The sequence below is a fragment of the Balaenoptera acutorostrata genome, chromosome 1, assembly GCF_949987535.1.
Source record: "Balaenoptera acutorostrata chromosome 1, mBalAcu1.1, whole genome shotgun sequence".
NCBI lineage: Eukaryota > Metazoa > Chordata > Mammalia > Artiodactyla > Balaenopteridae > Balaenoptera > Balaenoptera acutorostrata.
The window spans coordinates 130,728,250-130,747,615 of NC_080064.1; the positions used below are offsets into that span (position 1 = coordinate 130,728,250).

Below are 19,366 nucleotides of genomic sequence, written 5' to 3' on the forward strand. Positions count from 1 at the left end.
GACTTCATGAACAATAAAATTAAAAAACCCAATGCTAATCTAGTTTCATGTATACTAATAGATGTCCTAGGTTTTCTATATTAAAATCAGAAAGACAAAATTAATTTGGATTAATTGCTGAAGAAACTCTACTCACATATAACATAATTATGGCATATGTTCCACTGTTAATCAAAAAATCATAGTTAATAACTTTGGGAAGCAACCTTTCAGGCACATGGCATGAAATAAAAAAGGTGATACTCTTTTTATAAATTTTAAAGGTAGCACATATCATGTGAAATACTCAAGAGTTTACAAGGGGAAAAAAAGGACAGGAAAAAAATAAAATTTATATGCACTCTACATAAGCATGTAACTCCTAATGAAACACATTAAATAGAAACACATGACTTTTGGTAATTCATTTGTACTTTATGCTTCTTTTTAATAGAAATTAAATTAGTCAATTAATGTACATAATGTAGTGTTTGTTTTCTAGTCTAGTTGCTTTTCAGCATTCACTTTTGAGTCTCATGGTAAATGTCATTCAGCATCAGGATGTGGTTTGATGAGTGAACAGTGTCAAGCATCAACTGTACTTAACACAGGACGGAAGCGGTCGAAGTTAACCTGCAGCTAACAATATGGAAAAGTAAAAAGAAACACAGACCCGCAATAGTATCAACATGCATTATTAGGCCAAGATTCAAAGTTAACCCAACCCACACAGATCTCTTCTAAGCTGAGAGCACAAGTGGAGAGGGATGACTTTATCGAGATCCATAGCCATAGTAGTAAGGTTCATCAGGGCGGAATCCATAAGCTGTGGCAGGGCGTCCAAGAATGCCAACCGATTGGCCAAAGCCATCCATTCCAAGGCTAAAAAGAGAAAAAGGAATAATCAATTATATTTTTCATTCCCATGCAGGTCAAAGAAGAGGCCTGGATCTTTATACCTACAAAATTCTCTTCCTAGCAGCAAAAGTGACTTATGTGGCTGGCTATCATTAACTTCTTTTCTTCTTTAAATTACTGTAGTCATAAAAATGTGTTTAATAAATATTTAATTCTAATAACTTGTGTTAAAAATGTTGAAAACCTCTGTCATCAGGTACCATTCAAAACAAAGAGAGATCAGAAACGTTTTAATAAATTACATTCATATACGGTGTTTATGCCAGAATGTGAAAATATTTTATATGTTAGCAACTATCAGTAATACATTGCTAGGGAATGATAAAATTAAAACTGTAGTAAAGTGAGTTTTGTTATTTATAATAAGATCTCTATTTCATAGGGCTAATCCACTATTAGTAAGGACATGCAATTGAGTTTTAGCAGTCATCTCTCACTCAGAGCCAAATCATACCACAAGCCTATGACTAAAAGAAGACAAAGAATTTTACAAAATTTGAAAGTTAGCCAGATTTGATACGCAAATTCTTCTTCTGACTCCTCAATGCAAAAAAATTACTAAATAGTACATGTTTTGAGTTACAGCAAGCTAATTATAAATTTTGGTTCAATTTATTCTATGGAAATAATAGAAGCCCAAAGATAACCTTCAGAGTTAAAAAGGTAGATTGAAACACGGATAAACTGATATTACTTTAAAAATTCTTCTTTCATCTATTAATACATTTAGAAGAAAAAGTACTTTTAAAGAGTCAGAGAATTATTAAACACTTAGCGAAATGACAAGATATTTATTTTGCCAGGCAAATATGGCAGCTATAACATGCTCATGCATAGCACATGCAGTGAATGCTAGTGAGCTTATTTCCAATCAAAAGAAATTATTTATAATCCAGAAATGTAAGCTTTGAAAAAGTAAATATATTTAAATGATTTAAGATGCTTCCAGATAATGCTAGATGGAAAGATACTTTTCCCTTTATCAGCAAAATTTCAATACGATTAAAAAATATATTCATACAGGCACTAATTTCTTCTCACAACTCAAAGTGAGATTAAGTTAAAACACTTTAGAAGTAACGATTAAAATGTTAAGGTTTTAAATAATTTGTGTGCATGTGTATGTATATGTGTGTGTGTGTGTGTGTGTGTGTGTGTGTTGGAATAGGATTAAATACTAAAAGTAAAGGGCATATAATTCATGTGAATCTACCTCTTAGGGGAATGGAATTTCTGAAATATAAGGTTTAGGTTAGCATTTGTAGTGAACGGTCCTGGACAAATCAAACTTCTGGGCTCCTTCTATATCAAAAACTGTGTCTGTAATTTCTGAAAGTTGTTTGAAATTTTTAAGTCTTAATTTTATTTTGAAATGGCAAAATATAAGTATGCCCTTCCTACTTTGGTGCCATGGAAAGAAAGATTAAATTTTCTGATGAAGGGAAATATTACTCTAGAGGTAGCTTTAAAGATGTTTTAGAAATTAATGGAGCCCACGACTAAGACACACCTGTATCAGTTTAAAATTAGAGGAAAAGTCGGCCATTGAAAAATTTTCTCTTGAAGCATTAAGGCTAACAAATACTCATGTATCTAAACAACTCTCAATTATATAAAGGATGACTGTAATAGCTTGTGGATTTCAGCTCCTTCCTTTTTCAGCTTTCTACTTATTACCTGCCTTCAGCCACTCCTTACATTTTTTAGCATCTCTTCTGAGGCTGAATAGCAGCAGACTTAGGTAAAACTCAAGTTAATTTTGTCTTTGTTTATTAATCTAGGGGCTGTGGTGAGATCTCTTTTAAGAACTTGGAAACAAGAGGCATATGGTTGATCAGTGAAGAAATATGCGAAAGTACCTTCAAAACAGAACATCTCACAGAGGAACAATATGACTGTAATTCTATCTAAAAGAAGATGATGGTACTGAGAAGGGAGTCTGTCAGCCATGTTGGCACAGAACAAGGAGCTCCTCAGAGGCAATGCTGTAGTAGAACCAACCCAAGCAACCCCTTGGGGTGACCTATAACACCATCAGGAATAGATGACCTTTTTGGCAGGCTTGTCCTCATTGAGGAAGGGGCATTTACAAAGGTTCTGAGTCTAAAGTTATTATACATTCAAACTGCAAAACTTTTTAATTTCTATGACCAATAAATTTCTGATCACTGTTTTCTCATATGGCTTGCCAACAGGGTAAAGAATAAACTTAAGACATCTGATCTGCCTGCTGGTTATACTTTCATTGTAAATTGACAAATGGATATTGTTGTTTTTTTTTTTTTTAAATATGTTAGTCACAATTTTTGGTAAGAATATGCATCCCCAAGTCAGTGAAAGTAAGACCAAATCTTGAACACTGTTGAGTTTGAGTTTTCTGAGCCTGCAGGTTTACTGCAATAAACTTCTATTTATGCACTCAACAGTTAACCCAGAGACTTCTGTGTGTATTACAATGTAAAAACCAAATTTTCGTGAACTTCCATAAATATCATTTGGGGAAATTTTTCAAATAGGAGAATTTGAGATCAACTCTTAAAATGAGTTTTTCTGGAATTATCCATCATGTATCATAGATCAAATTGCTGTTTAAAGAATATCTGAAACATTATGACCAGTTTGGGTGGTACTCTGACATAAGTTCTATATCCTTTTGTATCATGAAAGATCAACCATATCCCTACAATTAGTATCTTTTAAATAAAATTCACTCTGATACAGGATAGTTTGATTCTTTAGTCTCTCATTTGGTTCTAATATAGTGAGGAGATTGGACTTTTCAGGATGCTAAAACCTGTAGATAGATATTCTTCTGGGACATGTGAACTCTTACTCTACTTTCTCCCTTGGGATAAGGATGTAGCCTTGTTAATGCTGAACCTGGTTCAAAACTAGAAGAGCCTAATGTAAGTTTTCCCAACAGAAGCAGATAGATTATATAAATTCTTCTGGAAGGGGATAGAAGCGTGAATATAAAAGGAAGTGTCACAGCAAAAATTGTCCTTTCCTGATCCACTAAGACTTGACTTAGAGTACATAGTATTAAAGCCACTTGCATGCCCTCACCAGGGACCCTCAGAACCAAGAGAAACTAAGTTGTGATATGCTGTACCTGCTCTTGCCCTGTGTGACCATCCTGCTTCAGAGAACAGTTTGTATATTTGGCTATTTATATTGGAATTTAATCCAACACTGCATGTGTGCCTCTATAGGTACATATTCTCTTCCTGGTACTCCTAAACTATATAAAAAAGCTGTGTGTCCCTTTTGAGTAGAATATGCCACTACTAGACCACTTTTTCTTTACAAGACTAATTATGTAGCGTCATTTAACCTTTATCCTCAATGTCTAGGTATCATATTTTGGACCTTTAAGTTAGAAAAATACCAAAATGCAATACTTCTTCTTGAAAATATATAATTCTAGTCTAAAGAAAATGGTTACTGTTTGTTGTGAAAAGACAACTAGGAAAGGTAAGGCCCCCAAATCCATGTGCCAATTAAGTTTTATGTCCTAAGAACAATGATTTTGGGGTACCTAGAAAAAATGACAAATTCTTTATAAGTAAAAAATATATATTTAAAATTCAACAACTAATATAAAACCACACCTAGGTTTTATTTTTAAACAAACATTTAGAAATCTAATTAGCATTCAGCAAGCAGAAGACAAATTTTTCTGTAATATTTACAAGGCTTCAAACAAATTTTCAACATCATTCATTAGAATTCTAAACTTGAGATGATTCAGAGAAGGGTGGAAAAAAAGAAATCCAGACATGACAAGTGATGCTTCACATGCAGCACATTACAAAGGGAATGACAGCCAGTAAGGAATCCTGGGCACTCCGAGGCTCTGATTAAACTTCTGTGCCAGAACTGACATTCCTGTAGAAAGGAAAGAAAGTCACCTACCTCTGGCTGTTTGTGAGGCTTAATTAGTGCATATTTGTAAAGCCCTTTGAAATCCTTGGGTGAAAAGTGCTGCGTAAGTGAAAAGTATTATCATTATTTTATTAAAGTTAGATAAAAGCAATACAAGTCTTTTTCTTCTTTGAAATTTCCAAGTCAGCAAAATGAATGCAAAGCACATAATGAATATATTAGTGGATACCACAGGAAAAAAAAAAAAAAAAGGATACATTCAAGCCAAGTTCTCTTTTCATAGGCTCATAGAATCTTTGACTTGGAAGCATTTTTAGAAATACTCTAGTGTACCCATTCATTCACAACATCCTTGACAGGGTCTATACAGCTCTTGTCATAACACCTCCATAACTCTGCATTGTCAAGGCAGTTCATTCCTTCTACAGACTTACCAAACTATTAGAAAGTTCTTCATTACACCCATCTGAAATCTGGTTCTATGAGTCCTAGAATTACCTTCTCAAACCACACAAGAAGTCTAATTATTCCTTAATATGACTATTTCACAACTCTCATTTAATCAATCCTCATGACATGGTCTCTAAAATCATTTGTTTTCTAAAGTATTTCGATTTTTTCAGTATTAATCTTAAAATAAAGAAGCTGAAAACAATGTGGTACTTATGATATGGTCTGAAACCAGTACAGAAGATAAAAACGAGATCCCATTTCTGACTCTCTGCTAATGTAGGCCAAAACTGTGTTGATCTTGAACAAAATTTTTAAGGACTCATTATCACAAAATGGCTTACATTGACCGTATACGTGTGTGTACAGTTGTGTGTGTATATACATACAGACACACATGAAATTTATAACTTATAACTACCATGTTGAATTTCATCTTTTTAGCTTGGGTCTTTCTTTGGGGATTCTATTCTCCCTACGACAAAATCCTTTATGACAATATACTTACAAGTAGGGAACAGTGACACTTATTAACTACCTATCTTTGTGATCCACAAAGATCCTATCTTTGTGAAGGCTGGAATTCTTTTGGGATCGTTAAGTGAAAGGACTTAACATTTTTTGGAGGATACAGCTCCAGGACATTATAACACTGCATGAAATAATTTAGTAACAGTCTTCTAGAACAGTTCATTCTTTTTATTAATTACTCCAATATACTGATCACAGAACCAAAATCAGTATGTTTATCTTCCTTTCCAGCTAGGTTATAAATTTATCATCAGAGTAATTTCAGCTTAAGTATGATTTGTCATGGGAAATTTAGGTCTACGTGATAGTGATCTTTTGTACATCCATCCACCCATCCATTCAAATAGTACATGACTTTCTATAATGTGTTAAGTATAGTGTTGGAAGTCAACGTCAAAAAAAAGATGTGTTGCTTGGAAGGCGATAATAAACAAGACATGGTCCCTGACCATGGATTGGAGGCAACTAATATGGAACAAAATTCTGATAATAATGTGTTGTGTTACCCTAGTACATTTATAAATTACTACAGAGTAGAATAGGACCAAATACTTAATATAATGTGAGAGTATATTAGAGATATGTACAAATTGTTACAGAAGAATCTCAAGAACTAGAAAGCCTTTATAGAAAATACTTTGATTTTAATGTATCTGTCACTTCCTGACATTTTTTATTTTTTGTCTTCATTTCCTATTAGATTGTAAGCACCATGAATGGTAAGGACTATCTTATTCATTGCTATATCACTAGCATCTAGTATTGTATCTGACATGGCGTGGGATTTCAAAAAGTGTTTGATTGCATGAATGGATGAATCTTAAAGGACAAGTAGGATTTCACAAGTGGAGAGAGAGAGAATTCCTGATGGTGTGGCAGTCTGAGCAAGAGAAAGGGCTGAAGAAGAGCAAATGATTTGTTATGGTCAAAGTCTTAGGTTTGCAATGTAAGCAGTAGCAGGAGATAAAGCTAGAAAGGGAGGTTAGGACTAGATTTTAAAAGCTCTTCCTACGCCATACTAAGAACCACATACTTTTGGAGAGTTGTCAATGTTTTTAAGAAGGGGACCAAGAACAACTTATTTCTGTGTTTCAAAAAGATAATTGCGGAACAAGGGGTTGAGAGGCAAAAGCATGGGGAACATTTAAGAATATTATGGCTGTCCATATGTGAAGTAATGCGAGTCTGTAGAGGCAATGGCAGAACAATGATCAAATATGCTACCTTTCATGACAAAAAATGGGATCTTTTCTCTTTTGAAATGGATTTTTCAGTTATACATTTACTATTTGGGAACTGAGAATGAAGAGAAAGAATTTCAAAACTGGCCAAAAAGTTGAGGTTATAGTTAACTGGAATGAAACAATTTTTGCCCCTTTAATATGGGGATATGTTTCATCAAATAAATAAGAGGATGTAGTATTCCATGTAGATGAACTCAAACTGTAGAAGTAGTTTGTCCCTGTATTGAACAGGAAGAGATGGGCTATTCTGGCAGAAGAGAGCATTTTTTTCTTGAAATTCATATATAGCAACAAGAGAAGCCTGGATTGAATGACATAATGCCTATAAAATTATACCTAGCATTTGTACAGTGACGTATTACTAAATCAAGATCTAAATGTTTGCAATTTAGAGATCCACCGCTAGATGGAGAGCTTGTTTTATCACTGAGTATCGTACTTTTACAAAGTTTTAAAGCAAGCTTTATCAAATTTAAACTTCTCAGCATATTTAACATTGATAGAATGTGGTTTCCATTGCTTTTTCATATAATCGCTGTCTTTAATTTATATATGCGAAACAATTTAGAGTTAAATAGGAATCGCTATCATTCACATGCAAAAAAGTTTTGTGAATGTGGAGGCCTATAAAAATGAGAGAAGATGCTGATTGTCTTGGACACTGAAAAATGTAATGCACTTGCATGTTAAAGTACTACTATTATAGGAAAACTTCTAAAATTTTCATTGAACCTGTCAATAACATCTTGTTTCTATAAATTTAAATGTAATAATATATATTTTAGGTTGCTCAAAAGTGTTACTGATTGCTTTTGACTTCAGCCTTTGTGTTATTGAGAAAATGAGCAGAGTGAAGCAGTCTTTTAATGAGTTTCACCAATATGTATCAAGTTTAGCTGTCATTTTCCATTTAGTTTTTACTCTTAATCTCTTATATGCATGGTTATCAATTTTAAAGAATCATATTTTTAGTGAAATCAAACTAAGTAATATTTTCTTCAAAATTAAGGGTAAATGATAGGAGTTGTGGGAGGTTGTATTTAACGTACTCATCTGGAACTTATTAAAAAATTTTTTTTGAAAAAGACATCTGTCAGTTCTAAGGGGAAAATACCATCTTGGGGACAAATCCTTTCAATTTAGTTACTACACTGAGATGCTTCAGATAAAAACTAATTTGTACTAATGATGGAGGAAGCATGTGTAAAATAGTCACTGATTTATTCCAAATGGAAAGAAATTCCATTTCACTGACGCTCTTCTAACACCATTCAATTTACACTTATTATACATCTTAATCTGTTATTTAACCCATCTCCAGAGCCTATTTTAATGATTATATATATATATTTTTTTGATTATATTTTTTTATGTGGAGATGTTACAGTTGGTATTTTTTCATATTATATCATCTTTGCATTAAGTCTTCTATCCCTTTTTATTATTTTTTTTAAAATTTATAGTCTCACTGAGATTCTTCTATTAACTCTAGTTCTTGGGCATCCTTACTCTTTTACTGTTGCCTCTGACAATTCTTCTTCATGACGGTCCCTTTCTTCACGAGCTTAGTCATCTTTTATTGTGTTCAACTTTAGGTTTGTTTGGGTTTTTTTTTGCCTGTCTGCTGACCCTTGAGCTTCGAAATATTTCTACAGAGAGATTCTGTATTTGTTTATAATATATCAAGGTCCTGGAATTTCATTGTCCTGAAACCATTTTAATGATAATTTCTTGATTTGGGGTTTCCTGAATTAAATGTATAGTATAAATTCTGACCCCACGCGTGTTCATGAAGCAAGTGCATGATTCCTATTCCTCATGGATGACTATCCTCCCCATCTAGGGTCTAGGGCAGAAGACAAGTTTTAGCCACTTCTCTGGGCTGCTGAATTAAAATCATCTAGTCCTCTTTTCAAATGATGAGAAAAAGGCAGCCCTTTGAAGTTCCAGGCTCTATATAGGGAATTCAGTTCTATCTTCCTATACCATATAACCTATACCTAGTTCAATATTCTTGTGGTGGTTCTTTTGTGTTTGTGTGTCACTTGGGGTTATATTTTGTCCATCTTTTCTATAGCTATACAGGAGGGGGCCCTTCCAAGTCAGGTCAGTCTACCATCTTGCTGGAGTCCCTTCTATTCTATCTACTCTTATTAATCTGCTTTGCACATCTAAGGAAAGAATTTATAAACCTTGTATTCCTATGACTCAAAATTGGCTTTCTTGAACAGAACAATGACTTGAAAGAAATAACTGGAGCCATTAGAAGATATTTTCTTTTTCCTTATTTGTAGCAATTAACAGAAAAAATACTCTAATAGGTGCCTAATAGAAGCCATCAGATGTGATGATGCTGAAGTGAATATTTACTGAAACTTATAATGGTCTCAAAATTTTTATAGCAATCTTTTAATGAAAGTATACCATCTTGTCATCTTTAACTTGCATTTCTTCAATTAAGTACAAGGACTTCTTGAAATTAGCAGTTCTATAATATCAAGGAATGCCTCAGTTCACACCACCAAATGCTAAGGGAACTTGCTGAGCTGCTTAAGTAACCCCTAGGTCAATAAACTGAGTCATTAGCACCTCCTTTAAATAATTGTTTGTCTGTTACTGGTTCAACATTTATATAACCTGTCATAATACTTTGGTTTTTTAAGGTACAAAAATTACTGCTGTAGGTTTAAAGTAGAGAGTTTAAGTAGCGATGTTTTCACAGTGATAGTTTAACCATACTGTCTGGTACTGAGTGAGTTAAAGTCTGAACACCACAGCTAATTACTATGTAATGCTAACCTTAGTTGCTGGTTCATTTTGAGACTCTTTAAAATATGAACTGTGTATTTTACCCCTATGCACTCTCTTAATGATTTGTTTTTTTAGACTGAAATCACTTCCAGCCATCAGTTAGACTCTTGGTCTCTACATATGCACTTCTCCAAGCACAAATATTTCTTTTTCCTATTGGTCTGCCAGCTCTGTCAGAGCAAATTTCACTTTAAACTAAATGCTATGATACTTAAAACCTCTTGGATTACTCAGGCTGCTAGTGTGATCTATGACCTTCCAAGAATGACAGCTGAACTTTCCAATTTGCTTATACTGCTTGGGGAACTAAAAGCACATGCCAAAGAGGAAAATGTTTCTGATGTTGAACAGAGAGGAGAGTTCTTGTTGGAGGTGGGAGCAGGAGACTATTAAGTACTGAAAAATACTAATAAGAAATGAAAAGAAACTAAACATGCTGTAAAGTCTAAGAGCTCGAGCATAATTCAAAAGTTAATGCCAGCCTTAGAAAATTTTTAGTCCAGTTAAAATATGAATAATGACCTTCAGTTACTGAAATTTAAACACCAACCAGAATCTTAGAATGATAATGCACTATCAAAATGAACAAGTTCAAGAGATGGAATAGAACCTAAAATTATCACAAGTACTATACATAATGGGCTATATCAACTCCCCATCTTTATAAAGCAGACAGAAATCTGACATATGGATATAATCAAAGAGGTAATACCACTATCTAACATGCATGCTACCCCTACTGACATATCAGTCTCTTGTAAATTAAAAATTAATGTTAAGCTTCTGTGAAAACCTTGTCCGAAGTCCTTAAATAAATAATACCGTTTGGAATATTTTTATATAGCTTTGAAACTTTTTCTTTTACTACCTTTCATAAGAGGTATATAAATGTTAGTTGTAAAAAAAAATCTCAAAAACATTATCAAATATAAGGTTAATGGAAAGTTTCCAATTTATGCCCTAGTCTACTTATTCATTTATTTGTCTCAATAATTTTTAGGCTAAATAGCCTGCAAATTACCTTTGGCTGATAAAAATCAAGTGGTGATTGATAAGGACCTTTTTTTGTAGCTAAATCAGACTAAGTAATATTTTTCTAAAATTGAGGGCACAAGTATGGATAATAGAAACTATATTTAAACAAATTAAAAGTACATGTTTTTAAGTAGCTAAGCATCAAAGTTTGAAAGTTCGATTCTAAAATAAGTTTATAATATCAAATATATAACAACAGGCATTTCCTTGTATTATTATGATACTTTACTTTTTTAATAAAAAATTTAAATTGAATGATTCTTTAAATTCTACAGTGCTTTACAATTTTCAAGTTTTAAACACATGATTTCATATAATCCAATAAAAACACTTTTTCCCCCATTTACCCCTATCTTGTCACTCCCCTTTCCCTCTCCTCACTGGTAACCACTAGTTTGTTGTCTATATCTGTGAGTCTGCTTTTTTGTTTTATTCACTAATTTGCTGTATTTTTTAGATTACACATATGTGATATCATATAGTATTTGCTTTCTCTGTCTGACTTATTTCACTTAGCATAATTAAAACATCTATGTTGGGCAGTGTTATATAGATACTTTCAGCCTTCAGTAATCAATACAGGTCAGATAAATATTTAATAGTTATTTAGTATCCTCTACAGCACTTAGGATCTCCATATACTACATAATACACCAACAATGCATTTAGCACTCGAAGAACAGTTACTAAAGTAGATCTCTACTCTTAAATTTCATAAACGCTCTTGGCCCTTGAGAATGTATTTATTATATTATAGGTCTGTAAATTAATTTTCTACTTAGGTCTAAGGCTAATTTTAGATTGTCAAGATACAAACTGATTGAAGTCATCCTGATCAACTGGATTGCAGTCTTCTGATGATGAAACAAGGTATTTCTAACAGTGTCTTCATAGAATGGGGCTAAGCACCTTTTGCACACACTGCATTGACACCAAGCAAATTCCGTGTAGACTGGAATGCAGAAGTATATGATTCTAACAATTACTTTTCTGACTTCGCCCTATTACCATATTTTAAAATTATTATTTTCAAAGCAACATAAGGAAGCATACTTTTTTTTTTCTTTCTCACTGATGTACAAGGGCATTTTTCTCCTTTAATTTAAGGACTAGTAATTATGTTTACAAATTCAGCTACACTAACTTAAGTATGAACTTATCAACAACTCCTGCATTTTATTAAAGTTAGTGGGGTGCAATGACCTCAAAACCAGAATATCTGGATATAATTTATGTCTCTACTGATATAACTTGTCTCCGTCTAAAACTGTAACTTTCTTTGTCATGATTTCTTTTTTTTTTTTTTTTTTTTTGGTAAAATAAGAATAATGGCTATCCCTTTTAACATCTCTCTGCCTTGAGGTTATTATATTTCCAGGTCTCTTACAAGAACAGTACAAAGACTCTTGTAGTATGTACTTGGTGTTATTGTTATGACATATGAAAATGATAGAGGCTTCCCTAGAAAATACTTAAGAAATTCTGGCTCCTGCCATATAATCTAGACTGTTAAGAGATACTCTATCATACTTGGCATGCTTCTTACACATGCTTTCTGTTTGCCTTTACAGGGCTCTTACATAATTCATAGAGATTTATGCCTACACATAGGCAACTAATTGTTGTTGCACTAAAATAATGCCATGGCCAATCATATCTTCCTTTACCATAGTGAGACTGGACTGCTTGTATAAATAAAATTATTCAATCAAAACCCTTCAGATTCTATGTCAAGATGGATGCAAACGATACAACACCTTTAGGGATGAATAATACTGGGAAAGTCTCTTTACATGCTTTTTCATCTTATTTTATATTCAGGGACTTTATTTTGAAAGTAGTAAATCAAGGGTAAGGTTTTTAGTTATTTCACACAAATCATCACTTTCCACATTGCATACATTCCTGCACTTAGGTTTACTGCTATAGTGTTGGCTTTTCTTTGAAAAGGGCACAGGGTCACAGAAGTGTTTAGGGTGGGGTATCTTCATTCTGTGGTGTTCACTGTCTTGCGGTGGTGCCAACCTGACAATACGGGACACATAAGCAGAGCTGGGTAGATATGAGGAGAATTCTTCAGGGAGATGGGAATGCACTATACATTTTTGAAACTACAGGCCGTGTAGGGTTTTAAGCAGTATTTCCAACTAGCACATAGGTATATCCATATTAGTTACTTCAAGTATGCAGGACAAGGAAAGATTACAAATTGATTTAAAATGACTAGGGTGCACACTTGCTGATGGCAAATAGTACTTCTCTCCCTCAGATTTTAGAAGAAAAAGGCAAAATTCAACTGTAAGATACTGACATAGTTTCTGTTTTCCCCTTAGTATATACAGAGAATGAGCTCAACTATAATAGCCCAATATTTATAAAGTCCTTAAAACCTAGAAACCTTTAAAAAATTTTTTTTGAGACTTTTAAGAATTCCTGCTTATTTACCACCTCAAAAGAGATCTCCACATGAAGTTTAAGTACCCATGTAAATATAGCTTTGTGGGGTTTCTTGTATCAATTTAAGTTACAGTTGCAATTTAAAAATTTACTTGCCTAACTATGTTCATAGAAGCCTCCTCCCATCCTTTCACATTTGAGGGGCTCTAAATTAGCCACTTGATACTGTCCACACAAATCTGGGTTCCTTTTTAAGATTGTTTTGCCTTTTAATTTCTGACAGGCCAATATGAAGGTGCTGTTTTTGGCTGGGAAAACCTGAAATGGAAAGAATTTCTGAAAAAGTAGGATGTATCAACTTTAGAAAAAGCTAAACAAAGAAAACAGGCTTAAAAATATATTAAAGTATGGTATATTATTTGAGATAGAATGCTGACTTATGTCCACAAAAGAGATGATATTCAGAAAATCATTAATTATGCTCCTCTCTGTAAGTCTGTTCAAAAGACTAATTATTTAAAATGTTTAACTTTGATTACAGGCACAAGAAATCATTTGTTGATCGTGCCTCTCTAGTCTGAAATGTGTAGCTTTTATGTAAAAACCAACATAGCCATACATAGATTTTACACTCACCAATAATTAACTTTAATGATAAAAGTATAAAGTTTAGAAAAATACTAACCCTTCTTCTCAAATACAGAAACAAGGCCGCATTTGAAAATAGATTCTATTACAGACTGCCGCATTTGCCTCTCTGAAGTAGGTCTGAGTTATATTTAGTTGGCAGAGGTGCTGAGTACTTACGAGATTACCAAGTGATCTGGGCTACTGCTGAAAGACTGCACATTGGCCTAAAATCCCTACAGGTAAAATCCACAGGATTATAGGTCATAATTAATCCCCTTAACTACAGACTTCCTTTCCATTTCCATAACCCTCAATGGAGGTTTACTGCCTTTTTTAAAAAATGAGAAAACCTAATGCATTTTAACAAATCTAAAACTCTTTCAATTAAAAGTTTTGAGAATTCATCAACAGCTATGATATCAGCATTAAAAAACATTCAAGGACTAAAATGTTTTGTCACTTATTTCCTTGGGAATATCTATCTACCTATCTACCTACCTATGTAAACCTTTGCTCATGAGATGGGAGGCATCAGAACCCAACATTTAAATCAAACACTTTGATACAATGTCTCTTCAAATCTCACAATTATTCAAATTATGTTTTGTAGGACATTGATGTGTTTCTAAAGAGACATTCTATTACAAAGCTATGAAAAGCTGCTGTCTGAACTAATCCCTCCAAAGTGCTTACTGTTATAATGAAGTAACTAAATTCTAGTGAATTACCAGACCATTAAAGATCAGTGTCTTATTAAACAGCCTATATAACTCAGGAGGTTGTATTTTAATAATAATGTGATTCTTTGTCAAATATTGCACTGCTTAGGTTAAAATGCAAAAATATGAATCTATAAATCTGTTTACTTTTTTATCTAAGAAAATTCATCACAGTATCTTTTAAAATTATTTTTATGTTTATTCTGGCTTCGAGATATAACTGACAAATACTAGTGTCATTAGATTATCTGATTTTTTTCTTCTGTAAGAAAATGTTAAAGGTATAATCTTTTGGAACAGAAGTTAACAAATGACAACACTCCAAATAGCATGCTCTTAAAAAAAAAAAGAGTGTCTATTTAAGACATTACGGCATTCTTCTCTAATGATTAATTTGTGTCCTCTAAAGATTAAGGACAAATCAAAAATGTTTAAGATGTTTCTTTCATTGGGACACACATACACACACGCTTATTTAATCAAGGTGTGAGAATAACACAAAAGTTAGCAGGAACATGTAGAAGACCACTGATGTATAAAAACTGACACTGTGCTTAGTATTAATTCCTTAATTATTTTTCTAAGCACGATAATACTATTACCTTTAAAGATTTTTTAAAAAAGTGATATAAAGAATAATAAATAGGATACTTTAAGTCATCTGAAAAAATTATATTTTAACCCTGAACTATATACCCTTCTCAATGGGAAAGGGATTATTTCTTATTGACCTCTATCCCTAGAGCCCTCCAAGTGTTCCTAAATTATAAAAGTTACTGAATAAGTAAATTTTAAGTGTTAAAAAGAAAACATTAAATGCACATTCTTCCTTTAATTGTATTTTTATTTAATACTCTATAAAGTTAATCTCATTTGTCATCACAGAAACTAAGTAAAAGTTAAAAGTATCTTTTGGAAATAATCTCCAACAGTATATATGCTATACTTCTGATCTATTGATTATCAACAGGTCATTAGTTAAGACCCAGTAATAGGAAAGTAACAAGATCAAAGAAACCTTTTATTCATGTTAAGTATGGGGTAGAATTTGTTTCTACAAAACATAGGCTATTTGATAATGAAAACTAATATAAACCTTGTAATATTGGGACATTACAAGTTTCTATTGACAATAAACCATTTTTTTTTAAGCTAGAGAATGCTTACGTTCCGTATAAATGAGTACTTAATCAGTACAGATATATTCAACTGGATATGTGGTAGTATAATACATGTGTACTAAGAATTTCTTAACTCAATCATAACTATAAAGGCAATCATCTTTATGTATATAAAATACTGCAATTCAAAAGGCAGTTTTTTATGTTATGTAGGTTACTAAAAAATTTCCCATATAGCATAGGCTCCTACCAACAATTTTATAATACAAGCACATAATACTATATATACATCTTGATTATATAGTTAATAAATACTACACATTATACATTTGAAATGATCTGATTTACACTTTAAAAAGATCACAATGGTTACTATGGGGGGAAAATGGATTTCAAGGGAAGGTAAATGCAGAAGCAGAGAAATTAATTAGGAGGCTATTTTGAATGGTTCAGCTGACAGATGATGGTGGCTTGGACTAGAGTACTAACGGTGGAAATGGAAAGAAAAGGCCAAATTTGAGACAATCTAGAAATCAAAACAACAGGACTTGCAGATGGTTTGCACTGGGGAGAGTGGTAATGGTGAAGAAAAGGGAGGAGCCAGGGAAGACTCCAAAGTTTATGGCTTGAACTACTGGATGGTGGTGACACTTACTGAGATGGAAGATTAGAGGAGGCACCTATTTGCATGTAGGAAATCAAAAGTTAAGTCTGATGATTTTATTAAACATTCAATTGGGTATGTTAAACAGTGAGAGGAATAAAGCTGGTGCTCAGAGGAGAGGCATCCGATAAAAATACAAGCCTTCAGATAGCATTTAATGCCATGGGATCTGGATGAAATCCTCTAGGTAGTGGGTGTAATTAGAAAAGAGGGCTCCCCAAAATGATATGGATAGAGAACAAGGTTGAAGTCCTGAAGTAACCAGCATTTAAAGGTGAAAAGGAGGAGGAAGATCCAGCAGAGAACATTGGGAAGGAATGGAGAAGATCTTAGGAGGAGAATTTAAAAAACAGGGTATCTTGAGAGCTGAAAGAAGGGAGTTTCAAAAAGCAGGGGCCTGGATATCTGTGTCCAACACTGCTGAGAGTTAAAGGTGAGAAAGGTCCATGGATTTGGCAATATGAAGATAACTAGCGATTTTGACAAAACTGGAGAAATAGAAGAGTGAATGGGAGTCTTTTGAGATGCACTGCATGAAGAGAAATGAGAACTGGGTAGTAGCTGGAATGTGATGTTGGGGCAAAGAGAGTTTAACGTCGGAGATTCCACATTGTGTTTATACCCTGACAGGAACGATGTAGTAGAAGGGAAAAGAGTGATGACATGAAAGAAGTCCTTAGGAAGGTAAGAAGGGATGGGGTTCCGAGCAAAACTGGACTTTGCAAAAAAGGGCACTTCCTTGCCTGTAACAGAGGGAAGAGAGTGAGGTGGGGTAAAAATAAGAGTAGACACTGAGAGGCGGGGAGATAACTTGGGCAAGTTGCTTAACTCAATAAGCTTGGGTTTTCTTAATGTCTCCTTTCCTGAGCTGTTGTGAAGATCAAATTAGATAAGGGATGTAATGATAGCAATTAGCATACTGCCTGGCACTCAGTAAATATATTTCAGTAAATGCCAGCATTACTATTAATCAGCCTATCTCAGATTATAGACAGATTTGAAACCATTTTAGAGAATAATATTTCAAATAATACAATTAGAATAAAGATTAAGTCTGTATGGCACTGAAGCCTGCATTGTTTCTATTCCTTTCCAGTAATTTCATTTAAAACTGGACTGGATGGTTCATGTTACAGAAACAAACTTTTTGGAGCAGTTTCACTTATTTAAGATTTTTCTTTTGCTTTTTAAAGAACAACAAAAACTTAAAAAAATATGTTTGTTTGTGCAGAAATTTTCTGTGGACTTTCATGTCCAGAATTTTGGATGGATTGTGGACTGTCTGATGCAGATTTAAGGTATCAGAAAAACAAAGAAGCAAACTACAGAACAGTCCCCACCACCCCCAGATACAGTGTCTAAAACTGTGCTTTAGTTTCTACCATTTTTTTCCCACATGCAAACTTTCATGTTACAGTTTAAGTACACGTAGATAGGCTTATTTGAAAACACAGTAATTCTAAGAGTACAAGCTACAATTTTAAAGTTCAGCATTTCTACAGTATACTAAATACCTTCTGAAAAGGCCTAGGGTAGTGCTGTACCTCCCCCTCTCCTAAAATTTTCAAGACATTCTTTTCTTACCCTCCTTTCTTATTGGGGTAACTAAAAACTGACACTTTCCCAAAAATGGGTCCTCTGTTTTATCAGAAGATCTGACTTTACTGCCCCCAAGTTAGAAATCTTATTCCGTGTTTCAATATATTTTCAGATATTGTTTTTATGATAGTTGTCTAAATCAATGAATGGGTATTATGCACTGTTGATTTATCCCAACATTTTGATTTTTATGAAAATAGAAATAATTTATTTTGTGAAAACAGGCAGCTATAAGATAATAGTAACTGGCTTCAATGGTGAGAAAATAGAAGCTGATTTCTTTCTTTCATGTATTTTAGCATATTTCATATTTATGTAGATTAATAATGATCTATATCAACATATATTAATAAAATGTATTTATCAATGGCTATCATCTAAAATGGCATTCTAAAAGTGAATTTCTTGACAGAAATAAGTTTAGTTGCCAACCACAAAATAAGACGGTAGTAAAGATAAAAGGTATAAGTGAAAAATAAATTTAACAACGTATATTAACTGAATCAAATAGTTAATGCTTCAACTGAGAGGTTTCACTGCAGTAAAAAATAAATGAGATTTTACTATATTTCAGTCTGAAGATGCATATATTTAATAATGTATAAAATTCAGCTTGCTTAAATGTGATTTTGAATTTCCATTGATTTATTCAACAGATATTTATAATATTTCCAATATTTGTAAGGACCCATTTGGTAAGATGGTTCAGTGGATACTTATAATGATGTTCTTTTTACTTTAAGAATAGCTCTTACAATGTAGAGATCAAGTTTTTTGAAATCCTTTAAGTTCCTTTAAATACTATGAAATCTTCTCTGAAGTCGAAAGTGAAAAATAATGTTCTGACTTATTAAATAAACTCATTAAGTGCAAATTTATGTTGAAACTGAACATACAACATAATCAAAGAAACAACAAACCAGCTTACTTTACTTGAGCGGAAAGAGAGGTCGGGTCTTTCAAGAGCACGAAAGCAGACCCAATTTGAACATTAATGGCAGTGCACGTGCATGTGCAACCACTCCCGTACCCTGCCTCCCCAACACGTGCACACCTTTCTCCTCTCAGCTTATTAGCATTCTAAATCTTTCTCCCAGGCTTGGCCTTGCAACCACTTACTTGATAAAATAGGTCACTTAAAAAGGAAGAAAGCCCAATAAAATGAATTACAAAGACAACAAGTTTAAACTGATTGCCCTGTTTTCATACATTGTAGCTGAAATCTGCAAATATGCAGTTGGCTGTGCTTTGGCATTTAACAGCAAGTGATCAGCAAGGAGGAGGAAATTTTATTCTCATTAACGGTTGCAGATTTACTGCAGTGAAAAAGGGCTATGTAACCCGAGATGTGACAGTACAGAAAGATCAAAGCCTTGGATTGGA

The 19,366-nt window shown here is 33.3% G+C and overlaps 1 protein-coding gene across 3 annotated transcripts in view; it reads right to left on the bottom strand.

Annotated features, from left to right (window-relative positions):
• Positions 1-402: 402 nt before the first annotated feature.
• The window catches only part of KIFAP3 (kinesin associated protein 3), a 173,325-nt gene continuing 154,361 nt past the window's right edge, over positions 403-19,366 (bottom strand). For 2 of the 3 annotated variants that reach the window (XM_007172508.3, XM_057548060.1), the window contains exon 20: positions 403-861. In XM_007172508.3, coding sequence (XP_007172570.1) covers positions 753-861 — 109 coding nt within the window. In that variant the 3' untranslated portion in view covers positions 403-752. Of the gene's footprint in view, positions 862-4,812; positions 4,882-19,366 lie in introns of all 3 variants that reach the window. The other variant, XM_007172509.3, reaches the window with a different exon arrangement.